Below are 26008 nucleotides of genomic sequence, written 5' to 3'. Positions count from 1 at the left end.
TAACTGAGTTCGTCAAAGATTTTATTACTTAATCATCCTTATGATCCCAAATCATCATGAAAAATGTGTTTTCTTCTCTCTCCTCAACCAACCATCACATACTTTTTTTCTGTAATACAGCCCTTCTTGCTTTCTTTTGTCCCTATGTATTGAGTCACCATCAAGGCTTGCTTGTATTTCAAGGCATGACTTGATGAGCACTTTAAAGAAAAGATCCATTATGGAAGGGGTTGGTACCCATCACAAGTTTCTAAATCCTCCTGTTTTCCCTCAGTTGTGATGACATACATGAGAAATCTGACATTTCTGGCACAGTTACAATGTTAACTACATCAGCAATTTAACGAGGGGGCTCATTTAACAAAAGAGGCTTGTATGTGCAATGTGAAGTTATGGTCTTATTCAACACGGCAGAGTTTGTATGTCTTGTACAGATGATTCATGAAGGAGATCAAATGCTCAAATCACCGTGTCTTGCAATTCAAGTAGATATTAGAGCTTGCTGGCAAATACAGGAAAAGGAAAAATTAGAGAAGTTGCTGCTGCTTTGGCTGCACTTACAAATGGGACTGACATGGCGGCATTCCCAGATAAACTCAAGGTTTTTTACAGCTGAGTAAGCTGATTGGGAGTTAATGCTATATGATTGACTCATTGTGCTCACAAGCCTTCTAATGCATTGTATTAACGGAGAGGGATATCCACAAAAGGTCTAGAAACAAGAATGAGAAAGTTTGGTAATTGCACAAGACTTGCCATCCCCAAGGATCCCAGAGCATTAAGCTGATACTATAGAGGATGTTCCGGCATTCCTGAATTACAGCAATAGTTAAAACAGCCTAGACACCTCTGCAGGCTACACTAAACATGAGTAAGGGGAAAACAAAGAAAGGCATGAGCTCCTTCTGCTTGCATCTCATCTCCTACAGAGATCAGTAAGTCTTGAGCTAGGGTATGAATTGGCAGCACACTGGGCATTTTGCACTGTTCACTTATTTAGGCAGCTCTTGGAGAACATGCCAGCAAAGTTTATGTGCCTGATCTGGTTTCTCTGAGTCACTTTCTGAAGGTGCCTTATTCTCTCTGAAAGAGAGAAGCTCTTAGGCTCTTAAATGGAGCCCCTCTTAAAAGACACTCTCCATATTTAAATGTCTGAAGTAGTTCCAGGGAGACCATGTGCACTCTGCTTTCACAGAGAACTGATTTTTTTCACATTATCAGATATGCTTAGGGAGGGATTCTGCTTATCACATGTGAAAAAGCCTAAGATAATGATTTGGGTCCAATTAGCAGTTGGGAAGAGCTGCATCCTAAGAGTTTGAAGTGGGAAGGAGGTACTGACCTGTGGAACTGCTTGCTTCCTTGACTTGACCAGAGAACGGAAGCCTACGCAGCTAGCTTATACTGAGTACCAAACTTTCAACGCAAAGTTAGCAAGATTAACATTGCCCCAAGCTTTCCTCTGTGGGGAACTACTAAAAAGCAGCTATTGTAGCTACCATTTGTATTTTAGAGAGTGAAACTGCATCTCAGTGCACCCTCAGGTGAGCACTAAATAATTATCTTGCTTATACTTTCATAATAACAAGAGTTCCTGCAGCTGGGGCAGCACTGCGTGATATTTGGCTAGTTGCTTGGTCTCAGGATCTCAGTTTCACTGTCTGTAAATTAGGGACAGCAATACCTATCTCATGTTACAACGAGAAAGAAAACAGCAAATGCTCTAGATGACCTCGGTCTTAGCTTGTTTTGTACAATGTATGTGTTACTGCAAATACAGAATTTGAAACAACTCTTACTAATTTTTGTACTAGAAAGTAATAGAAGATAGAAGGGGTCCCTTGTCAATAAGAAAAAGTATCTAGATGGGCTGGATCAAATCCAGGAATTAGTTGATTATGGATTTCTGTGTACTGATTTTATAATTCAGTTTACTGTGTATCAAGCACAGAAACCTCACCTCTTCTTTGCTATTTTCCTTGCCAGGCTTAAGAGAGAGGAAGATGATGAGGTGAAGAGGGAATCAGTTATATTTCCTTTCCTAGGCCTGATGAACCTAAGATGTCAAGGAAGATACTGCCACTGTACAATTTGTAGATGGAGAATAAGTCTGCAGACTCATTCACCCGTCTTTTGTGTTTTAAGATCAATGCTTTTCTTTCGTGTAATGAATTAGTGTATCAAATCATTGCATATGTTTAGGGAGCTGGTCTATTAATGTAGACATTAGGTAATGCCAGCCTAGAACCATCCGTTCTAATTCAGTCAGGATCAGATATCCGTTCATCCTCCCTGTCACAAAACCTGAAAATAACGTTTACTGTATTTAAGCTTGTGTATTAGATCTTCAAAACTCACATCATGTTAGCACAGGGCGTATATAGAAGATCCAGCAACAGTTTTATAAAGGGCAGTGTTACAAAGGGAAAGTAAACTACCCAGCAGAATTATATGTCCATCTAGGACTCATCACCTCTATTTTGAAAGCAGATCTAACTACCTCACCCAAAGAAAAGGAGCATGTTCTGAGCACTGTGCTCGAATTGGCTAGGACCCAAGCCAGAAGTCTCACGGTGGTGTAAAGCCACACAGACGTGCCCACTCGGGTCGGAGTGCAGTCCAGTCATGGCAGCCCCAAAGTGGCCCAGCTGAAGATAGGCTGTCCCTGAGCTCGCTTGCCTCGTGCGCGTGCTTGCTCAGAGCTGCCCTGGAGGCTCTGCCCTGGAGGCTCTGCCTCCAGAGCTGGTGCTGCCGGGCAAGGTTGTGTTTGTCTGCTGCCACCTCGGGGAGGTCACCGAGAGCGCTCGCACGAGGCCTTACTGGCCATGGGCTGCACTACTGAAGTAGCCACTCAGTACCACCCCCCGCCCCATTCCCTAAACATGGTATGTGTGGGGGTCTTTAAGCTACACGTTTCCATTTGTCAAAGTTGTCGCAATAGAATTTACCCACTGACAGGCTTGGGGCTGCGAAACTTCCTTTCTATTTAATCAAAGGTTTTTGATTCTCAGATGAATGATGCAATACTTGTTCTGTCAAAGCAAAGACTGTCTGAGTAATTACCCAAGTTGATGTAAGATCTATCGTCAGGGGAATTTTATAGGAGTATTTGACAACAAAAGTGACAAAAACCACAGGAGCGTGATCTGATAAGAAAACAGATTTTTTCCATACCACCCATGGGAGTAGTACAGAATTAAAAATATTTTTTCTAGCCTCAAGTCTGATTCAACTCATGTGGGGAAATGTGAAATTAGAAATAGGCTAGGATGTCTCCAGACATCAACAAATCCCACGTCTCTGCATGGTTTTTTTCCCCTCCATAGGGCAAGTTCACATTCCAAGATCTGCTACCGAGCCTTATATTCCTAATCAGGTCTTATTGTTTCTAGTATCTTGCCATCAAAGTTGCCTCCAAAAAGTAAAGTGAAGAGACAGCAAAACAAGCAATTTGAAGACTGCTAGGCAGTCTCCTGGGACCAAAGTCTCACTTGCCGTGTATCACTTAAAAGAAATGTTGTGTAGTGTGGAAGAACATTCTTACAGTTAGCCTGAGGAACTAGCTTGGCAACAATAAAAAGCTGCAGTTATACAGAGACTCATTTCTCTCCCTGTGCCTTCTAGGTGAAACAACTGAGGCTTCTTACACTGCTGAGAGTTTTAGTAAAAAATCATGCAATGGAGAGCAGCTCAGCAAGGAGGATGATAACATTCTCCGTAACTTTTTTAAGTTTTTAAAAGGCTTTGGCAAGGCAAAATGACATTTGGAAGGCAGAGTCCGCCAGAGAAAATAACTTTTTTAATGGTATGCAAGGGATATTTTTAGGAAAAACATACCCTAAAAAAAATGGAAGCTGTTATCTGCTGATAGAGTTCTGCTTCTAGCACTAATGGACTCAGTAGTTTTAGTACTGTGCCACCAAATCACATTCTGACTAGCCCTCCAGCTGGTGTAAAAGTTCTATTTTATGTTTGGTTAGTGTATTTATGGGGACGGGTAGGTGGCAACATTTTAACTCAAATATCTTTTAGCACAGTGTTTTAAAAGAGTATTTGGGTATTGGTGAGGGACAGAAAGTCTTTGGCATAGTACAGCAGGCTGTGTGGCATTTAAAACACATGGTGTGCAAGGCTAGCAGGAGAATAGTTTGGATGTGAGTCTGAGAGAAGACACAGAGGAAGTAAAAAGCTGTAGCTACGGGAGGAGAGTTGAGGACTTGAAGTGTTACTGGCGTGTAGGTGCAGTTCTAGTGCCTATGGCACAGTGTCATGTAACGCTAAATCCCCAAATAACTCACAGCACCGAGTGAAGTGTGCCTATGTGGTTTGCCAAGTGCCAGATGCAGATGTGTGGGCTTGCCTGATTTAAGGCAACACACTGAACTGTCCTGTGGCCACAGCTGGAGTGTTGTGCTCACTGAACAGAACTCTTTTGGCACTGTAAGGAGGGAAGAACTTTGCCCTTTTTTGAGTGGAATAACCTGACCACTGGAGCAGAAACCCCATAACCCACCATCTCAGCAAGTAATTTCAAATGACAGAGAGAACCTTGTCTTTTCAGCATGTAGGAGCTGCATAACCACATTACACACTGGCCCAGATGTCGCAAAAAGTCCTGCAGTTCATTTGCTGGAGTCCCCAGAGAAACGGTCCAAAACTGCTCGTGTAGGAACGCCCAGAGCAACGCAGAGCTGTACAGAGCTAATTTACAGTGAGCCTGCTTGGGCACAGTGTTAGCGCAGCTCCTTATGGCCTGGTTACTCCAGGCTATTTCTCAGCAGGGCTGGGTAGCTGAAATAAGCGGAGTGTTGATAAGAGCCCACTGCATTTGGTCCCAGCCCACCCAGCTTGCTCACCGGTATCTTCGCATCACACTGCACCGTGCCTTGCGGATACACCCTGAGCACTATAATGTCTATTTGCCTATATAACTGAAGATTACATTAGGATTTAATAGACACTGTGGCTCTTAGGTGTAAGTAGGTAGATCCTTTAGTCTAATAAGAACCAAAAGTACATATTGAATCAAAGTATCATTTGCTAATGATTTCCCTGAGTGGAAAATGTTCTGAGCTGTTTTTCAAAGGTTTGACAGATGGAGCTGGTGTGATTTGCAGCTTCGCCCAAAGTGCACTAATGTTTCTGCCATTTGCAACCAGACACTCTTCAGTCCTCCATCTTTGGAAATAAAGCTTTAGCTTTCATTTCCCTCTGTGTTGAATTGGAATATTATAATAATACTGTAGGCCAAAATGGAATTCAGGGCACATTAACAGCAACAAATGATAAATATTAGTAAGCTTGTGAGATAGTGTAATTGTTGTAATGGTAGAAATGATATTAGTAATAAAAGAAAAAGCTAAAAAATAAATTGGATACAATAAATATTGGATTGACTCAATCAAGATAAGAGCAGTAGGGCAGAGAGGTATTCAGTGAGCTGTTTGTTTTCTGAAACTGGAAAATATTTTGACTCCAAGAGGAGCATCTGATTAGCAGAGTTAAATGAGATGAATAATGCTCTAATATTTTTGTGAATTGTTTTTCCAGCTGAAACTTGCCTTCCCCATCTATAACAGTGATATGTTTTGCATAAAGCACTCAAACATCATGCAGGGAAGGGTAGGAAATGACTGATCTTTTAGTGTGAGAGTTCTGTTCTGAGCAGAATACATGAAGAATAAGTTACACAGCTGATGGTAGCAGGAACTGTGGCAGTATGCTGCAAATATTAGTAAGCTATTTCTTTTTTTAAGAGGATGCTTTTTCTTTTCATATGTACACAGACAATAATATCCTAATCAACATACTCTTTGAAAAGATGGCAAATTTTATGTCAAATATCTGCAAAAATCATACTGAAATAATTCCCAGGTGTTTATAGTTTGTTCCACAAGCTGTTTTCATCTCCCAAAAGTGATTCACCTTTTATTTAAATGAGAAGTTATACTGGATTTTGTGCAATATGACACACAGATTGTCTAAATCCTTAAGAAAAATATTGGTTAAATATTTTTTTATGAACTCAAACACTCTAATTTATAGCAAGTCCCAAAGTGAAATATTTTATTTCTTACTGTATTTTTAGGCCCTGGTACCTGAATTCCAGGCCTTGTGCAGCATCCATGTTATTTTCATTGAAAGTAATATTTGTATTTGGTAGGAGAAACAAACATGGAGTTTAGCAGGCTTATTAGCAATAAAGTGACACAGGGAAGTTTGGGAAGTTTTTAAGATATAGCTATGTAATTTAAATGTTTAATTATGTTTCACAAAGGCTAAGAAGAATGATACAAGTTTTCATAGGACATGTCAGAGTCCTCCCAGCCTGAACTGCCCATCAATCCATCAATGACTGAGACACATCCCGATAGCTCCGCTCCCATTAGTGCCGCCTTCTCTGGATTATTCCATTCTTTGCCTGATCATTAATAGAGGTCACTAAAACTTTTACATACTATAAAAAGCTGTACTCTAAAACAAGACCTAAGATTGCTTGCAAGCTGGAATTGCTATTCAATTTCTATTCAGCACTAGAACAGAACAGAACAGAACAGAACAGAACAGAACAGAATAGAATAGAATAGAATAGAATAGAATAGAATAGAATAGAACTCTTTCAGTTGGAAGGGATGATCATCTAGTCCAACTGTCTGACCAGTTCAGGGCTGACCAAGTTAAAGCATGTTGTTAAGGGCATTGTCCAAATGCCTCTTAAATGCTGACAGGCTTGGGGCATCGACCACCTCTCTAGGAAGCCTGTTCCAGTGTTTGACCACCCTCTCAGTAAAGAAATGCTTCCTAATGTCCACTCTAAACCTCCCCTGGCACAGCTTTGAACCATTTCCACGTGTCCTATCACTGGATACCAGGGAGAAGAGATCAGCACCTCCCTCTCCTCTTCCCCTCCTCAGGAAGCTGTGGAGAGCAATGAGGTCGCCCCTCAGCCTCCTTTTCTCCAAACTAGACAAACCCAGAGTCCTCAGCCGCTCCTCACAGGACACTCCTTCCAGCCCTTTCACCAGCTTTGTTGCCCTCCTCTGGATGCATTCAAGGACCTTCACGTCCTTCTTAAGTTGTGGGGCCCAGAACTGCACACAGTATTCAAGGTGAGGCCGCACCAACGCTGAATACAGTGGGATAATAATTTCTTTTGACCGGCTGGTTATGCTGTGTTTGATGCACCCCAGGATGCGGTTTGCCCTCTTGGCTGCCAGGGCACACTGCTGACTCATATTGAGCCTGCTGTTGACCAGCACGCCCAGATCGCTTTCTGTAGGGCTGCTCTCCAGCCGCTCCTCTCCCAATTTATACTTGTGCCTGGCATTACTCCGTCCTAGGTGCAGAATCCGGCATTTGGACTTGTTAAATCTCATCCCATTAATCATAGCCCAATGCTCCAATCTATCTAGTTCCCTCTGCAAGGCCTCTTGTCCCTCAAGATAGTCAACAGCACCTCACAGTTTGGTATCATCAGCAAACTTGCTAATGGTGCATTCAACTCCTGCATCCAGATTGATGATAAATATATGGAACAGGACTGGCCCTAGAATTGAACCCTGAGGAACACCGCTGGTCACCAGTCGCCAGCCAGAGGTAGCCCCATTCACTACAACCCTTTGAGCTCTGCCCTTCAGCCAGTTCTTCACCCAGCGCACCATGAACCCGCTCATCTCACAGTTGGGCAACTTGTCCAGAAAGATGCTGTGAGGGACAGTATCGAAAGCCTTACTAAAATCCAGAAAAACTGTATCCACTGCCTTCCCTTCATCCACTAGGCGGGTGACCTTATCCTAGAAGGACATCAAATTAGTTAAACAGGACTTCCTGTTTGTGAACTCATGTTGATGGTGCCTGATGATTGCATTATGGGATGGATTTGGGTGGATGAAGAGTAAAGTGGAAGTGGGTGGGAATGAAAAAATTAAATATTAATATATTATATTGCTGAGCATTATAAAATTAAAATGTTAATCATGCAGTAAGTCTATGATATTTCTTACAACAGGAGTGTCTAAACTTCACCAAGACACTGTATCCACAGAAAAGTTACCAGATTGGAAACTTGTGGGTAACGCATGTACTGAGATGCAAAACAGATTTGAAATGTAAGAGCTTTTTAGACAATGCCTGAAACGAAGGAATAGAAGTAGCTAAGGCGCCAGCACACACTTCCTGATCGCTGTTGAAAGAACTGCAGTCTTACTTGTGGCCCCTAATCAGTAAAAATATAGGCCAGTTTTTTTCAAGCTTCATTTCCTAATGGCTGTGCCTAAATTCATATTTAGACACTTCAGCTACCCAGTTCTCAAAATCTGCAGCAATTGCTGATGGCTCTGACATTCACATATTTGGATCCTGTGAGACTCATGGTGTTCATACAGGTGCTTGAAAATTGGTTTAGATATTCTCCCTCTGTCTGGCAGAATTTTGATCTGTAGCATCCTACTTCTGTATGTTGGCTCTGTGGGCAATGTCAGGGAACCTCAGAAAGCATTTTCCCCTGAGTTAAAAGGAAGGCCAAATACTCTGTATTTTTTAATCTGGTCCTCCAATGTTACAGTTCATATCATAATGAAACTCTTTGTACTTTTAAACCCATTTCTTTATTGCATTTTCCATGCCACTGGAGTATGAGCAACTGGAAAATGCTAAAACTATCATCTATATAATACTACAAAATATTTTTATTATTACTATTATTGGAACATCATCCTTTCTTTTCATGTTTCTGAGAACCACTATAACAAGCCAGGGGACCAGAGAGTTCAACATTTATAATACAGCATTTCTGTAAGTAAAATCCATTGTAAAAACATAGAATCTGTATTATGACATCATTAGTAGCACAGTGATGAAAACAGAGGCAGCAGAGCAAGCCAAAGAACAGCAGTCACCATGTAAAAGAGCTGCGTAATGTGGAGAGCTGGAGCCTTTCCGGTTAACTGCTAAACATGGACTAGTCTTCAGAGGTTCTGTTTGCTCATGGTAGTTTCATCACTTGTAGTGGTGATACTAGAAGATGAAGTGTCTGGCTGTGTAGGAAATTTAGGTATGAAGACATTTATCTTCTTGTCTTGTTCCACAGGGCAAATACTATTGGGTTTTTTCCTCACATTACATAAAAACTACTTGGTTGCTCAATTAGTATGTTTTCTAAGTGGAAAGGGAACTAATGTTGATGGCACCCACTAGTGTGACATGCACTGCATTTAGCTCAGCAGTGCCCTTCTGTCCCTGTGAAAGTGTTTGGGAACCCACACGTTCTCCATCACAGCCAGAAACTTCGATACCAAGTAGGGAATGCTCTGGACTTGGGATTTCAGTTATCTCCTGCCATTCCTGTGGGAGACAGAGCTTCTTTTGTCTCCATATCCTTTCCTTCGGAAGGTTGTAAGGCATGGGGTCTAGATGTCAAAGGATAGAAGAATCCAGATTTATGAGTGCATCATTGTATAGCTAATTACTAATCATATTTACTCAGGGACAGAAACTACTCGGTGTCCATAGGCCATAGGACACAGGGAACAAACAGAAACATCTCCATAGGCTCCATAAGCTCTGGATAGCAAAGAACCCCTGAGCTTTTACGCAGGGCAGTCCAATAGAAATAAAATCACAGACAACTCCAATTGATGTATCAGAGTCTGGCTTGCTGTTGCTGGTGGCATTAGCATTTGCTAACCTGTGCTAAGCCAATTTTGTGAGACAGTTGGGAGTTTAACAAACCTATTTCAGATTGTATTTTGGAAGAATCTCAAGCATGGGGGAAACTGGTCATGTTCTGTTCATTGCAGCAGATGGTATCCCATTTGGTGTTTGTTAGCTTTGTTTGCAGCTCAATATTTTGTTTCTAGGGGAACTCAGTAAGTTAAATAATTTATCTCTCTAATGCATCAAGAGTCTGATCCAAAGTCTACTGAAGTCAGTGCAAAACATTTGATTAACTACCACATACACCGGATAAAATGCCAGGTCCTGTATGTTGAAGAGCATGTCAGATGCTCTCTAGTGAGGAGAACGATACAGGCCTCTGTCTTTCCACAGAGAATTTTCTGCCTGCAAATTAAAAAATAAATATTCAAATAGTGACAAAAAGCTTAGCAGTTAAGAGTGCAGGACCGTGGAGATCAGGGTGATGTTCTGGCTGACTGTCCAAACTGCTAAACCTCTCTTGCTATTAAATTCCCCATTTTTAAATAAACAATATAAATATTACCTTCCAGCTGCATTCAGAATTTAGTCCAGTACTGTTAGCAGGCTGCTTTGTGGGCGTTGAAGGCCCCATAGCAGTGCTGAGCAAATAATCATTATCACTTAATATTCTCATCAAGCATTCTTACTCAAGATTGGATCTTGCACAACAAGGACTAACCACAAACCCATCACCCCTCTGCTGGGGAATTTTCAGAATGTCAGAAGCAATTTCACACCGTGATCCTGCAAAGAGTTTTGCATGAACAGAACTACACCGCCTTCAGCAGTCCTGCTGTCCATACAGGGCTCCTAACAGCATCTGCACACAGAGGAAATTTTTATTCCATTCTTACAAGTATTTGAATCCTGAATAATCTAAAATATCGAAGAAATCAACACTTCAAAGATTTTTTTTGTATTCCAGTCAATATCAAATGCCTGTTCATTTTTAGCAACACTTTTCAAATTATTCATTCGCTAATAGGGCCTGGGAACTGCTTTATTCTGTATTTTTATCCAAGTTTCCTGTTTGTATCATCTTTGGTCATTCAAAAAATGAGTGCATGTTGGCTCTACAGTGTGTCTGCACGAATTCCAGTTGTATTTTAGTCCTCCTAGTGGCCTATTATATTAACAATATTATAATACGTGTTTTAGGCATAGGAACATGTTCTGTATTACCAGTATCTCAAACAGTTTGCAGCGTTAATACTGCAGTAACACTTCTGTATTGCTAAGGCCAATAAATCTTCTAAAGCATTTGTCCAACAAATCCATTCATGTGGCTGGCTATCACTTCACATACACATTTCTTTATTTATACACAAATTGTAGCAAAATCAATACAAAAAATACTACATTATTCTGTCACTGCAGGAAGCCCACTGTGGGAACAAGAGTCTATCCTGGTTCCTCACACCAAATTCCTTCTTTGATCATTCCCAACAAAGGTGTTCTCACAGCCAAATAGGGCATTCAGACCTGACAGAACCGGGGTTCCCAATATATATTTTTACTGTGCTTCCTTTCTCTGACAAAGCCTCCAAAGCCTTGTCAAAGAAACACCTCACATTCTAAGAGGGAACTTTTATAGCCCAGGTGGACTCGGCACAAATGTTTACCAGCCTTTTAGATCCTGTTAGCTGCTTAACCTGAACGTTGCTGGTGTCCAGGGAAGGGAAAGGCAGAAAGGCAAAGGTCTGTCCAGCACACTTGTCCATGACTTCTTTCTGTTTTGAGGCTGTGCCCCTCACAGAGAGTTTGCAACCACTAATGCCTCCTACCAGATCCAACTGAGAGACATTTTGTATGCCTGGCTGAACCACAAAGTAGGATAGAGGTTCTCATGACCAGAAACAGATGTACTTGTATCTAAAAGATGAAGGAAACAAATCTAAACCCATAAATTAACTAAAATTCCCCTTGGATCACAGCCAAATGATATGTGTATTAATCAAAATGTGTATCACTGCTTTAATTTTGTGAGGAGGCAAGTTGAACACTTCATAAATCTCCTGGCTGTAGGAACTTCCATCTGTATCTCCAGCAGTGGTCATCTTGGTGCCCAGCATTATTCTGCTTAATTCACAGTGTTTCTTTTTGATCATCCTTTAGAGCTGGGCAAAGGAGTATCATCTACAATCTGCATTTATGACATGAATTGCCTATTCCCTGCATGTAGCCCTATCTCTCTCATTTCCTTTTGCATTAATCCACACGGTTACCGAGTCACAGCCCAGGACTGTATCCTTGAGTTGTCTGGTAAATATGAGATTAGTTACAATCTGTATTTTTTTCCATCAAGATATATTTTAGTCCACTGGCTAAATTATTAAATCTAATCTTAGCCTGTTTGTGTTCTCGGTGTTGTCACCACAAGCACAGGCACAGTGCTTTCTCCTGGGAACCCTGGCAGATGCCCCAGACGACACGGATTCTCTCAGGTACCAGGCATACTGCAGTATTTGAACATACACCAGGTACTCCATAATCCATAAATCAAAAGAGAAGGCCTGTTCCTTGACCCTGGTCTCTCATGAGACAAGTGAGAGGGCTGAGTGAGGAAGCACAATTGTTATAGTTAACGTAAGTCTTGTTTCTGATGGATGCAGGCAGGATGGCTTATGTATTTTGTATACGCAAAGTAGGCATTTTAGGAGTGTGAATGGCTGGCCCCAGCGGTGGTAGTGGTCAAAGAAAACTGCAGGAATTGTGGAGGTGAGACCAGGAAAGGAAACAATGAGGACATGAGACCTGGCTCTGGTGCTTTTTTGATACCAGGAGCATGTCTGTGGGATATGGACAGCACAGGAATCACAGCAGTGGAGTAATACATCAAAGGTGAAGCAGAAAATCTTTGTAACATGACCGATGGGTAACATTGAAATGAGGCCTTTGCAAGCAGACACAGCCAAGAATTCTGCTCGGCTGGTCTCTGAGGTGCCTTGCCTCCGATCATATCACCATGCTTCCCAGTTCCACCATTTTGGCACACTTCTTCATCCATCCTTGTATAAATGGTGGGGAAGTAGTTCTTGCTCTCCTCATGGGTTATGCCACATCCTACAACGTGCCATGGTCTTTACTCCTTTGTTGTCTCTGCTTATTCCCTTGTTCAGCACATGTTTCTATGGTTCTTGTTCAGCTTTTAGCGGGAGGCGCCCAGGGTGCAGCTGTAATGCCTTCTTACAGTGGACTTCTGTTCTGTGAGAATAAACATAGGCTTGGGTCACAGAATGATTTCCTGAGCCTGCAGCACATCACACTGGGCACATTCCTGTGGCCACGTGCACAAGAAGATTGCTAATGCTCCTTTCCTCTTCAGCACCTTGAGTGGGGAAGCCACGCAGGCAGACACCTGCAGCTCCCCATGCTTTCATAGGGAATCCGGGAGCTCCTGCCAATGGGCCTGAGTTAACAAACATGTCCTCAAGCACATCCGAAACTCAACCATTAATTTCTCAGCTTTTAAATTACATTTTTTACTTGATTATCTTCCAACAGTTTTTTTAATTCTTGATTAATTTTGGGTTAGCTATTTAATACATTGTTTGGTTAACTAATTCATGTAGCTGTTTATAATTATTGCCTTACTATAAAATCATCTTAATAGAAGGTTGGTTGTTTTTTTTTGTTTTCTTTCCAGCAGAATAACAAGTTATTTTATTATTCAAACAAGGCTTACTTCCTGCTGTTTTCAATAAGATTTTTAATAAATATGTAAATTTAAAAATTAATTTACTGCATACGTTTGGCAGCATGATTCTTGAACTGACAAAAGTTTGATGGATTGTAAAATTATCCTCCATAAAAATCATCAGTCATAGTAAACAGAATTTATCAACCTCTGGTAATTTTACAGCTTTTTCTTCATCTTATCTTCTGTTAGGAACTCACTTAAAATTGATTATAATATAGTATGTTTCTAGAACCGTAATTCATTCATAGATTAATTAGATTTTAGGTTAATATCCCATCATGGTATAGGACATGAGCCAACAGTGTTTTCCAGTTGTTACAGAACTGCAGTAGAGAAACCTTGATTACTGTTCCCATGTGGTTTAACCGCCAAGACTAATCACTAATCAAATTCAAACAACATAAAATGGAACATCCTTCATAGCATTTATTTTCTAGCTGACTTATACTATGGGCTCTTTATTGATACAACTTGGTGTACTGAAATGAACTAAAAATTGCAAGAGAGGTTTTATCCTTCTACTTTAATTTGGTTCTGCAGCCTATATCTGAAACTCTTGCTCAGATTTTTGTGCTTGTTGTTCCTCTGTCCCTCAAAATATTCTGCCCTACAGCAAAGGTAAATTGTTTGCATAAATTTAGAAAGTACATGTAAATAACTGTACTGTTATGTAGAATTTGATGGCAGATGGACTTAAACATAGGTTTCCATTCTGCAATTCATGCTTTGCTTGAATCAGTACTGAAAATTGTGCAGATCATAATGTCAGCTGAAGAGGTGGCAAGTGCAGTCATGTAACCAGCATCATTATTTGCATCTATCCTGTCCCAGTTTTCTCTGATTACAAAGGAACTTTTGTTGTCTCATTGCGCAGGGTCAGAAAACAGTATGAACATAGTTCAGGCGGCAACAGGTTTACTGGGAAGAGAACCTGGGCTACAGCCTCTTCCTCTGCTGCCTCCAGGAGCACTTAACCAGTGCAACAGGTGGCATGATTGCCCAGCCACATCCCGTAACCCTCACTTAGGGAAGGTGGTACCTGCATCCTTATAGAGGAGGACACAGCTAGTGGGTTTCATTAGTGCCTTCCAGAGGCCAGGTGTCACAAAAGAGGAAAGAAAGGGCAATGGTTTTTGGTTAGATTCATTAGAGGTAAAAAAACTCTGATATGTAGAGAGCTGATTAAAATCTGGAGTGGAAAAGAAAATGACAACTTCAGGCTCCTAAAATAAACTATTTTGTTGGGGTGGGGTTTAAGCATGCTAATTCAGATTTTTTTTACAAATAAAGAAAACCCTGCTCCCAAAGGTGCAAATTATCGCCTCTGTATTTCTGCTTGGTGAGAGCTTGGAAGAAGTATCATTCTGATGTGTGTGCACCATGTACGAGAACATGGAGGCTCCCTCCACAGTGGCTACATGTGCAGTCACGCAGAGGTAGACTGATGGGTCTGGAAAGATTGTTTGTCTCTTCCCAACTGTCCTCCTCAAAGGCTAAAAATGAGAAAACTATTTGCTGTGGAGCTCACTCCTTTGTTTAAATGACCTCTATGAATCATCTTTAAAACTTGTAAGAAGGGACATTCCCTTTCTTTCCTCTGCAGGTCTTCCAGCAGAGATTCATACTCTTTGAACTCCCCTGCAGACAGCGCAGCCCTCTTAGTGCATACAACAAGCCAATTTTCATAGCTGGGAGAATTATTTCTACATGGTTTCTTCATACTGTTGATTTGCTCTTGATGCCGCCACATAACATTGCTCCTTCTCTATCTGCTGCTTCTGTCTTTTTGCCCTTAGGTCAGCTGATGTACCTTGGATAGTCACAGGCTAACCTGAAGTGAATCTAGTCCAGTACTCAAAAGAGAGGATTACTAGTGTGGAAAATCATTGCCCACTACCAATTACCATTTGCAGTACAGTCTTGAAGTGCAATTCCGTTTCCATCAGTATGCTGGGTGACTGACAGACAGACATTACAGGCCAGGAACTCAGACATCACTGGAGAGTGAGAGGATAAGTGTCTTTGTAATTACCAAAATAAATAGTCTTGTTCAAAAAAGCCAAAGGTGGAAGATGAAGACAGGTAAGAACACAGCTAATACTTAGGAACAGTAATCTAAGAATAGTTCAGCTATACAGAAAAATGACCCCGATTACTGAAAATGTCAGTGAGATTATATGTTGTATGAGTACGATCCTGTATTTACTGAGTTTGAGAGGAATTTTTTGCTGCCGTCTAATGTAGGATAGAATCTGTCTCTTTAAGAACTCCATTTTGTATTAGATTTAAAATTTTTTTCTTAAACTATACTTTTTTCCCCTTCTTGATTCAGTTTGGAGTAAGTATCCTGATTTAAAAAAAAAAAAAAATCCTCCGAACCTCTAATCTAGGCTTAAATTGTAGCCCTTTTTTTATAAAGCCCCTTCTTTATTGAAACAATCAGCCATACTTTCATCAAGGTAAGGACAACTACTTTCATTCAGTAGGACAAACCTCTGTATACGTAAATGCTGTGTGGTGAAATACAGTCTGATGAAGACTGAAACAGTGAAGTTACTTAGGACTGCATAGTTCCAGTACGATTCGGTAGGTTATCACTGGCAACATAACCCTCAACATATTTCTGCCAAGGAACAGTATTGAACTTCAAATGGTTAAGTGGAGTTCAGTGACTTTCTCAGCAATCTTATATTTCAGTATGAATTTTTTTTCACTGTGATTTTTTTTCCCATCACTAGAAAATCAGAACAATTTTGTTATCTAACTCCCTCTACAAGTAGAGCTAAAAGGATCTCTGAAAAGCAAAGTGTATCCTATGCATGTCTTGTTCATTTTCAGTCTATCAGGTTCTAAAAACTTGAGTATCAGCTTCTTTTCTCACCATGGATATTTCTTCCTTAATGCCTTGTGATGAGCCTCTGATTGCAGTAAGCATTGCTTTTAGTGGGTAGACTCCCTCTGTGAAAAGCAAAATTGGTGATTCCACCAATGTGAACAGAGTGAGGCCCTGCTTTGCCTTCTGGAGAAAGTACTGATGTTTAATTGCTTTTCTTTTTAATAAATCCCCTCAACACACTTGACTGAGCACCTGCATTGTGACCATTTTCCAAAGCATTGCCACTTAGAATTGTATTTTCTTGTTCCATTTTAAATAAACTTTGTCCGTGCACAGTTGATGCAGCCAGTGGCCGTTCTGAGGCACTACAAGAAAACCACATTTGGGGCATTCAGTTCGTAACTGAGCAGAAGGTAAAAAGCTAGATTTACCTGACCTGGAAACTGGGACCTGAACATCCTGGTTTATTAAATTACGTAAAAGTTCAAAGAGGGTCAGTATATACCTAATCAGGTCAAACAGTCTTGTCATATCAACAAAATAATCATATACTTTGTAAATTATGAGGATTATATTCTTGGCATTAGAATGCTGAATGTACCTAGTCATCTCATCATTTTATTAGAATTACACTTTTCAAAGCATAAGGCTCAATTCACTAAACTATCTTTTACCTCCTAAACCATGCAAGAATTTAAGCTGTAGACAACATAAGTCTCAACTCCTCAGTCACCTATTCATTAAGTGATAGCTGTTTTGTCCAGATCTGCAGTTATGAATCATACACAGTTCATGCTAATCAGCTTTATTTCCTCTAACGTAACTTGTGTACAATTCAGGATCATCAGCAATGCTGTCCTTTTGATACTAAAATATATTTGTAGATTGTTATACTCTTAAATACAGTAGGCAAGCTTTGGTTCTGTTGTCATTGTTATATTACCCATAATGCCGTAAGTGGATGATATGTACCTATGTATATATGGCTTTCCTATAAACTGCTGAGCAGACTAATGAACTTAAAAATACTTCATATCAATGCATTTTTTCCCAAGAAAAGAAACTGGCATTTACTGTTTATCTTGAAAATCTGATGGTGTGTCTTTGAGAATGTCATTGTCTGCCACAGCAAAATAATCGTGGGATTTCTGCTCAAGTAGAAAAAAGAGAAGTGATTCATTATTTCAAAAATTATTTTACTGTCACCCCAGAACATAGATGAAAGCTTCTGACAATATACAAAGGAGAGCAAGGCTTAACTTATTATTTAAGGTTATGCTTTAAAGAGAGAGAAGTTCAAACGTCACATTTTTAGCTCAGCTGTAATACAGCAGAGGTCATGCAGTTACAGCTTTCACCTTTGTAGTTTCCTGGATGTGACTGTACAACTATTTTCAGTGCAGAGTGTTACCTGTCCACCTGATGTTAAATGAGACCTGGAGACTGTTCATTTTCCACAGTCTACCATTGCATTCTGTCCTGGCTAGCTGATAGAAAGCTACTACCCGGTAGTTCAAAACCAACCCTTTTCACGTTACACCTTTCTACTGCAAACCGGTCGTGTAACACCTCTGAATTCAGTGGGAAGTTACTTCTGATTACACCAGTATATCTCTGATCAGAATACTGCTCTGTATGTCCATACACCTATTTTACAAGAAGCTGTGAACATATTAAAAATGTCCTAATAAACAGGTTATGTATAAGCAACCTATGTAATGCTGCAACTGCATATCCCACTTAGACCCATTGTGTCATAAATACAAAGCAATTATAGGACTAGAGGATATCTAAATTAGTAAAACTCTGAATTTAAAATGAGAAACAGTGGCACTATGGAATCAAGTTTACCTTGAACATATGCAGACAAAGTACCTAACAATTTTTAAAAAGGTAAAAATCTAGAAAATTGTTTTCCTTCACAGTAAAGTTTTAAATAATAACTAAAAAAATAAAAAGTTAACATACCTTGTATCTCCTATTAGAGATCAGATCTGAAATGAAAGACCTTGAGTTATACAATTAAGTATTGATTTTGTTGATCTATATTTAATTCTCATAGCAATTTAGTTGTTTTTACCCAATAGTGTTTTGCAGTTATACTTCACTTGAAGCAATGCCCTTCTTGCTTTTGTGTTAATCTAAAAACTAAATTGCCCAGTGCATGAGAGACATAAATAAAGTTCATTTTATTCTTGTGTGTAACTGATTCTGAGCCCTTTAAAGTGCTGGTTAACTAAACTTAGACAGCTGGAAAATACATTTATCCTGCAGAATGGTTCATTGCTAATTCTGGGCTCTGGCATGCCTTATAAGCATTGCCTGACCTCCAGGCAATCAGAGCCTCTGTGTGTTACCTTATAGAAGAAATGGACTTGCTGTTGTATCCTTTCTGCATGCCAGCTGTGGGGTCCTTTGTACCTATGAACCAGCCCATCCTTCCCTGCTCCTTTCTATTAGACCTGCAGACTCTTTGTGGCATTCAGAACAGCTACAGTTGTGACTGGTCCTTGATCACACAGCACTGAAAATGCATTCTACCCACATGTAATCTCTCATTTTTATAGTTTAAAAAAATTTAATTTGATGTATTAATGTAGAAATAACACCTATTTATAATGTATCAGTGTAACTGCAGGCTAGTTTTGTTTTCCTAATTTGCTGTGCTTGAAGTGACATGCCAGATTTTATTATATCACTAATGGGTTTTAGTTATTCCCTTTAGGATGTTGCCAACAAGGAAACATTATTCTGATTCATGACTCATGACTTTATTTCAAAGTGATGTGACTCATGATGAATGTCTGTATTATGTCAGATAGAGCTTCTCCTCTTCTGACAACTCGTCAGTGCTCTCAGGTGGTATGATTAGCTAAGAAACCCCGTACTGACTAGCTAAGAAACACCAGTGGTGGGAAGCTCTCCACTTACACAGAGTAGAACAACAAATGCTCCCCATACCCTAAGGCTATAACAGTATGGATTTTCTATACAAAAATACAGTTAGTATAAGTAAAACAAGCTATACATTGATCAGCTTTAGGATGATGGGCCAATGCTTTTACAGAGGCACTGTGAAAATCACAGTCCTTTTCTGTACTGAGCCTTTTTTTTTTGCTTAGACCAAAATCTGTGATTGCCTCTTTTTATCTTTTCGCTTAAGTTAATACTTAGGAAAACATATAAGTGACCACACCAAATGCAGCAGACACCTTATTTATACATAGAACAGATGCAGAATAGTCAGCAGCAAAGTCAACACCTTCCAGCTGAAATGGCTTTAAATATTACTTCTGAGAAGAATCCTGTCTGAGAGCAAGCACGTACTGTTGGTCCCATCTTAGCTCTTCCACCAATGCTGAACAAACTCACCTAGTCCTTTTTTTTCCTGTGGTCATAAAACCACCTGTTCATTGTGCAGAAAGTCACTACTAATATAGGAAAGATTTGATTGGAACCCATGACCTCGAGGTTAGGTGCTCTCTACACTACTACCAAATCTCACCCAGTTCTCATGGATACAAAACGCATCTGATTTGCTGCCAAATGTTCCTATCTGCAGGAAAAGCTACTGATTCACGTTAGTGTGACTCTCAAATGCATTAATGAACTAATTACTTTAAAATGCACAATACTAACATCTTTGGGCTAACCCTTGTTCTTTGTTATATCTGTGACTCTGCTGAAGTCAATAACAAATCTTCATGAACAAAACTAAAGACGCTACTTAACCACATACACAATTTATCAAACAAATTCTAATAATAGTTGCTTTGGTTTTGCCTTTTGATTTATCTAGCAGCTGTTGTGACTGCCATGAAAAATAAGAAACTTAATTAAGGATGAATCTAAATAAATACTCTTTGGTAATTTTTTCCAAATTGCATCTATAGTAACTACAGAAAAAAGTCTTAGAGAACTTGGGGTAACATTTGTTCTGACACACCAAGGTTAGAGAAATTATCAGTGACTTTTCAGCTCTAGGAATGTACATGATTTTGCTACTGTGGGAGAAAATTATTTGTTGATTATGCAGATTCTTACATTAATATCTCTGCTTAAAGTTTTCTTTATTTTTGCTCGTGGAGCTCAGGCTGTGAATGAGTTTTCTTCTGCGTGTCAAGGACTAGAATATCATATTTTAACTTTCTAACCACAAATATATTTTTATTCCATATATGATTTAACAGAAAATGTAACATATTTAAGTGCAGCTGTACTAATAAAATCGTGAGATAAGATCATATTGTACATATTGTACATCTGATATCTGAGTACAGTTCTAGGATATTAATTCCCTACCAAAAGCCCCATCCAGATGATCCCACATTCTTACCCGATTATAAAATCAGCAATAGATGGTCTGAAACAGTGTATTGTAGCCAAACAGATTACACCTACATCAAATGAAAAACTGCAAAGTATTACTTTCCACATCGCATGAGCATTACCTTTGCGTACTTGCATACTATTGCAGTAATGTGTTAAAGAAAGGAAAAGATTTTTTTTTTTACAAAAAGATGTAACTGGGCATTAAGACATCTAAAAAGGACAACTGTATGTCCAAAAAATATCCATAACTTATTTCTGAATTCTGTCTCTATTTTAGTAATAAATTTTGCTACAGCAACTTTTAGAATTAGTTTTTCCTTTAACTCTTGATGTGCTGTAGATGTACTGTTCACTACTCTGTGTATCTTTTGCCAGTGGGTTTCACTGATGGGCTTCACTTCAATTCATCACTTCCATTTCATTTGATTCAATTATTTCTCTTAAAATTTGTAAAGAATACTTTTGTTCCCTGCAGTTTCTCAAATGTATTTTATAAACTGTTAGCCTTATATTAAATGACAAACTAGGGTGTGATTAAAGTAGGATTGTAGTCTAGGTTGTGCTTGTAGGGTATAATAAATTATTGATACTACATATATGCAGAATATACCACTGAAGTCACTCCAGGCTGTCCTGTGGTTTAAGGCTATCCTTCAGCCAGCCAAAGAGCCTACTCTTATTTTGATACTTCATCTGGACTGCTCTGTGCAGCAAATACTCTAGGTGTCTCTGCTCCTCCTACCCAAGAGCTGAAATTGGCTCCATTTGAATCAATAAAAGTTTTATCATAGACCTTACTAACACCAGTATTGACTTCCTGCAGCCCCAAGTCTGTGCTAAGCAGCCACATTCAATTTATCTAAAGAAAAGCTATGAAGTGGGAAAAATATACACAAAGAAAAATCATTTAGTCTGTCATATAATAAAGTATTTTAGATTTAGTACTCTGAAGAGCAAAAAATGCTAATATGTATGTTATTGATGCCATGTCTGAGAATTTTCTCATCTGGCCTACAGAGAAGAGGAACAACTGTTTCAGTAATATTGTATGGTATGTTAAATGAGGGGAAAGGGAAGAACATTTTAAGCTGAAATTGTGGAGAATTTATATTGAAGGGTCCTAAATTTGTGTTTGTTCCCATTACCAAGGGTTATATTCCTCTATTTCAGAAAACATTGTAATTACAGATATTGAAGACCTTAATTTTGTCATCTAAAATCAGAATCTTACATAGCATCCACTAAAACCTTTTAGACTGAAGATTAATGAACCAAACAGAAGATTTTCATTTACTAAGACCTTAGCCTCTCCTGTTGCTTTGCTTAAGTTTGTTTGAACCATTTGATAAAAATACTAACCTAATCTAGGCATTGTTAGCTTATGAAATAGGGCAAGATCGCAACATAAACAGTCATTGGACTGGCATTTCGATTTTTATTTAACTAGCCATAAAAACAAGCAACCAAACTATGTAACAATTTCTCTTCCTCTTGCCCAAGATTTCCAAGGGTAAGCAGCACAGCATGCACAACGTTAGACTTACTGGAAACTTGAATTCTTCAAAAAATTCTAATGACCCTTTACAACTGCGTATGTAGTGACCCACATCATACATACAGCTGGCTAGGCTGTATTTTCAGTGTGCTTAAAATACCATTTAATTTTCTATGTAAACCAAAATATTAATGTCTTGGATTGACAGTAGTTTACTGATTCAGTCTTCGCTATCTGATGGTAGTACCAAAAATGAGGAACTGCTTGCACTCTGACAGCATATCTCAGAATTCTGGCATCCTACCTCTCCAAGAGTCCTATAAAATGTTGAATGTTATCTCATATTTCTGTAGTAATATTACCCGTAAGAGGAGTTAGTTACACAGACGGTGAAACACCCTGTATATGAACGGCAGGTCATTTTTATTGAACTGCTCCCTACGCGGTTCTCTAACTATTCCTTGGTCAGATCTCTGATTGAAAAGACCAGTAGCTAACAAAGGGATAAAATTACTCCTGTGTATTTTTAATATAATGTGCTAATACATCGTCCGGTGTTCCCGCAGAATTGCAACACTTCTCCGAGTAGGCCTGGCCAATATCTGATTGATTCTGGTCTGTGGGGATTGGCCCAGTTCAGTATAATTTCCTGTCTTGTTGCTTTCTTGTCTATTAGAGAGGGTTTGAGTCCGTGGAAATCAATAGGCTTACACATGCAAAATGTGAGGTTATTCTCTAGCAAGTTTCATTTGCGTCTGTAATTTATAGAAAATGCTATTTTCTCCTCTGAACATGTCTATGCACCTTTTTTTTTAGCAGACTCCAAACTCTACTTAAACAAATACCCGTTTAAACATACCCCCCAAAGCATTCCTAAAGGAGAAGATGTAAATTACTGTGAAGGTGCTGGAGATGCTTAACACATGCATACCCAGGATCTGCTACTTAAGACGTTAATAGCGCTTAACCGTTTTGTAAATGGAGTCCTATTTGTCTCAGTAGAATCATTAAAGTTATGATTTATCCTAAAATGGACATTAATGTTCTGTTGAATTATAACAGATATTCAAGCATCTAACAATCTGTTTCCTTTAACCCTGTGAACTTTGGAAAGATGGTAATTAATGGTGTACAGTAGGATAACTTTATTTTTATAAGAAATATGTTTCTAATATTTCCCTCACTTATTACAGAAATTGAAGCAAACTGAAGAAACAAAAGAAGATTCCCAGAATAGATTATCTAAAATTTCCCTGGAGTCTCTCAATAAATTTAACAGCAATAACGTACTTTTATTAGAAAAAGAGAAGAACTGTCTGAACAACGTTGAAGGACAAAAGGAAGAAAATGGAAAGAAAGAAGCAGCTTCCTTAAATAGCTCGGGTAGGCACGACGTGGACAATTTAGAATCCTTGAGCGATTCTCTATATGATAGCTTCTCCTCTTGCGCCAGCCAAGGCTCGAACGACGTATAGAGACACTTCCCAGTGGGCTGTGACTGCAGCACGTAATGGAGCTGAAGGCGAGTGGGGAGTGAGGGGGGAGAAGAGATGGTTGTTGAAAATTCTCACTCCAAACCGCTGTACTCACAGCGGGGTGTTCTGACTTTTCACCACACGGCAAGAATAAAGGCAAGACGGCAGTCATCGTCATGCGTGAGACTCAACACTGAACACAACGAACAGTTACATGGAATAAAGTCTTAATTTTGCACTTTTGTGAATATTTGTACAGTTGTAAATATCTTGGGAAAATATATTTGTAGGGATAAATGACAGCAATAAATATTAAATTGGTGCTATGCTCCTGTAATGGCAGATTACTAACTTAAAGAAATTGATGTTAATATTAACAAGAAAAGTTAGTAATTTTTTTAAAAAGATAAATAATTGTTCTAGTCTTAAAACTGTATGTAGAAACACTGCGTTACCATAAACCTGAGCCTGCCAAATTGTCTGTAATAAACTTTCTTGGACTCTCTTTTACAAAACATATCTTATTTTTTATTTTTAGTGCAATTCCATACAGGTGTTCTAGGGAAATGTGCATTTCAGTTACTACAACTTCACAACAGGTGTCTTATTTCGAAAGGGTTTTGACTTTTGACATGGCAAGAAAATTAATAGATTAAAAGGCCTGATACTGCTGGTATTGACTTCATCAATCACGTGCATAACGGTTTGAAAGATCAGGGTCAAAGTAATTCACTGCTGACACAAACAGGAGACTTGTATGAACGAGAACTACACAAACCGCCCCCTTACTTCTCTATTTCCACCTCCTCGGTACTCATTTCCTATCAAATTACGAATGTACCATATTGTGTTATCTTTTGTAGTCCCCATTTGGTCCTAATTAAATTGTGAACGCTAAAATTATTTTTTAAAATCGAAACTCAGCTCCTGTTTGTGACACACTTAAAGAAGATGTTGGTGCTCACCAGTACTGGTTCAAACATACCTAGGAGCAGGGGGATTGGCCTGTATTGGGTGTTTTGTTTTTTCTACAAAGGTTGTTTATATGTAAGGGAAAGTCTATTTCAAAGGTTCTGTGTATTTTTTCTAGATGTGAAGTATTTATAACTGCTTTTTGTACAGCGATCTGTAAACTAGATATATTTGGGATATTTCTAGACTCTACAGTTTTCTTTAGCACATGCCTGTTAATCTTTGAAATATTGTATGATCAGTGTTATTTTGTGCAATTTGTTATATTTTAAGTCATTTCCGCCGCAAACTTGCATCGTCTTTTTCGACTTTCAAGACATTTTCATTGAAACATCTTTTGTAAATAAAACTCCTCTTGCGTATGTGTGCCTCAAGAGGGGTTTTTGGAAGGGGTTGGTGTGACGCCCGAAGCGTACGGCTGAGTGCGGTCAGTACGGCCCAAGCAGCTGCAGGAAGGGGATCAGCGCCAGACAGAGCGTGCGAACTGTACCCTGTCAACCCCACTGGCCTCCCGCGCTCCGAAAATAATGCACGTGCAGACAGGATTCGGTCATTTGGATGAATTCGCGACACGGCGACTAAAAAGCAATTTAACCTTAAGTCAGACTCTTCACGTGCAGATAAGGCTGTGGAACGATCAGAGAGAAATACGTGGTTATCCGGGAAGGAGAGACGAGTCACGCACTCAGGCTGGGTTAAAACGGCGAAAAAAACCGTTCCGGCACCGACGACCGGGCCGTAGCACCCCGGCCTGCTTCTCCCCTCCCCTCACCCCGGGCGGGCGCTGCCCGCTTCCCCGGCCTTTCGACGGCTCCTCGCCGCTCCCGCCGCCTCAGCCCTGACGCGCCAACGGCTCCCACCGCCCCAGCCCACCCCATCCCGCCCCGCTAACGGCTCCCGCCGCTCGCGCCGCCTCAGCCCGCCCCGCCCCGCCAACGGCTCCGCGCCGCTCGCGCCGCGCCCGCCCGCTCACCCCCGCCAGCGCTGCCGCCGCCTCAGCCCGCCCCGCCCGGCACGCGGCTCGCGCCGCAGCCCGCCCCGCCGGCGGAGAGGCGTCAACGCGGCCCGGGAGAGGCTGCCGCGGCCGTCCCCGGACCGCCCGCCGGCTCTGGAACCGCCGCCCGCCCGCCGGCAGCGAGCGGCGGGGTGCCGACCCCCCAGCCCGGGCGTGTGTCCGCGGAGGAGGCGGGGGATTGCCGCACCGACACGTACGCGGCCACCGCGCCCGTTTCCCCTCTTTTTTTAGGCTTGAATTCCCTTTCAGGGGGCCGAGGGGAGAGGACGGCGCCCGCCCGAGTGAGGGGCCACGCGCGGGGCCGCGCCTCCCCTCAGTCCCTCCCGGGGAAGGTGGGCTTTGCGGGGCGTTCGTGGGAGGCGAGCGACGCCTCAGCGCGGCGGTTGCGCTGCTCGGGGCCCGGCCTGTAACTCCGCCACAGGCGCGCTCCGGCAGCCACCTGTGGGCTGCGGGCGGGCGGGCGGGGAAACGGAGGGGCCGGGGCGAG

At 40.6% G+C, this 26008-nt stretch overlaps 1 protein-coding gene across 24 annotated transcripts in view; it reads left to right on the top strand.

Annotated features, from left to right (window-relative positions):
- NCKAP5 (NCK associated protein 5) overlaps positions 1 to 24868 on the top strand; it is a 413976-nt gene extending 389108 nt beyond the window's left edge. For 21 of the 24 annotated variants that reach the window (XM_075511575.1, XM_075511570.1, XM_075511577.1 and 18 more), the window contains one exon: positions 23253 to 24868. In XM_075511575.1, the coding sequence (XP_075367690.1) occupies positions 23253 to 23534 (282 nt within the window). In that variant the 3' untranslated portion in view covers positions 23535 to 24868. Of the gene's footprint in view, positions 1 to 15192; positions 15479 to 23252 lie in introns of all 24 variants that reach the window. The other 3 variants (XR_012777069.1, XR_012777067.1, XR_012777068.1) reach the window with 2 other exon arrangements.
- Positions 24869 to 26008: the final 1140 nt, after the last annotated feature.

Source organism: Mycteria americana, chromosome 9 (genome assembly GCF_035582795.1).
Source record: "Mycteria americana isolate JAX WOST 10 ecotype Jacksonville Zoo and Gardens chromosome 9, USCA_MyAme_1.0, whole genome shotgun sequence".
Lineage (NCBI taxonomy): Eukaryota > Metazoa > Chordata > Aves > Ciconiiformes > Ciconiidae > Mycteria > Mycteria americana.
The sequence above is the reverse complement of the archived record's forward strand: the minus strand, read 5'-3'. Positions and strand labels throughout refer to the sequence as shown.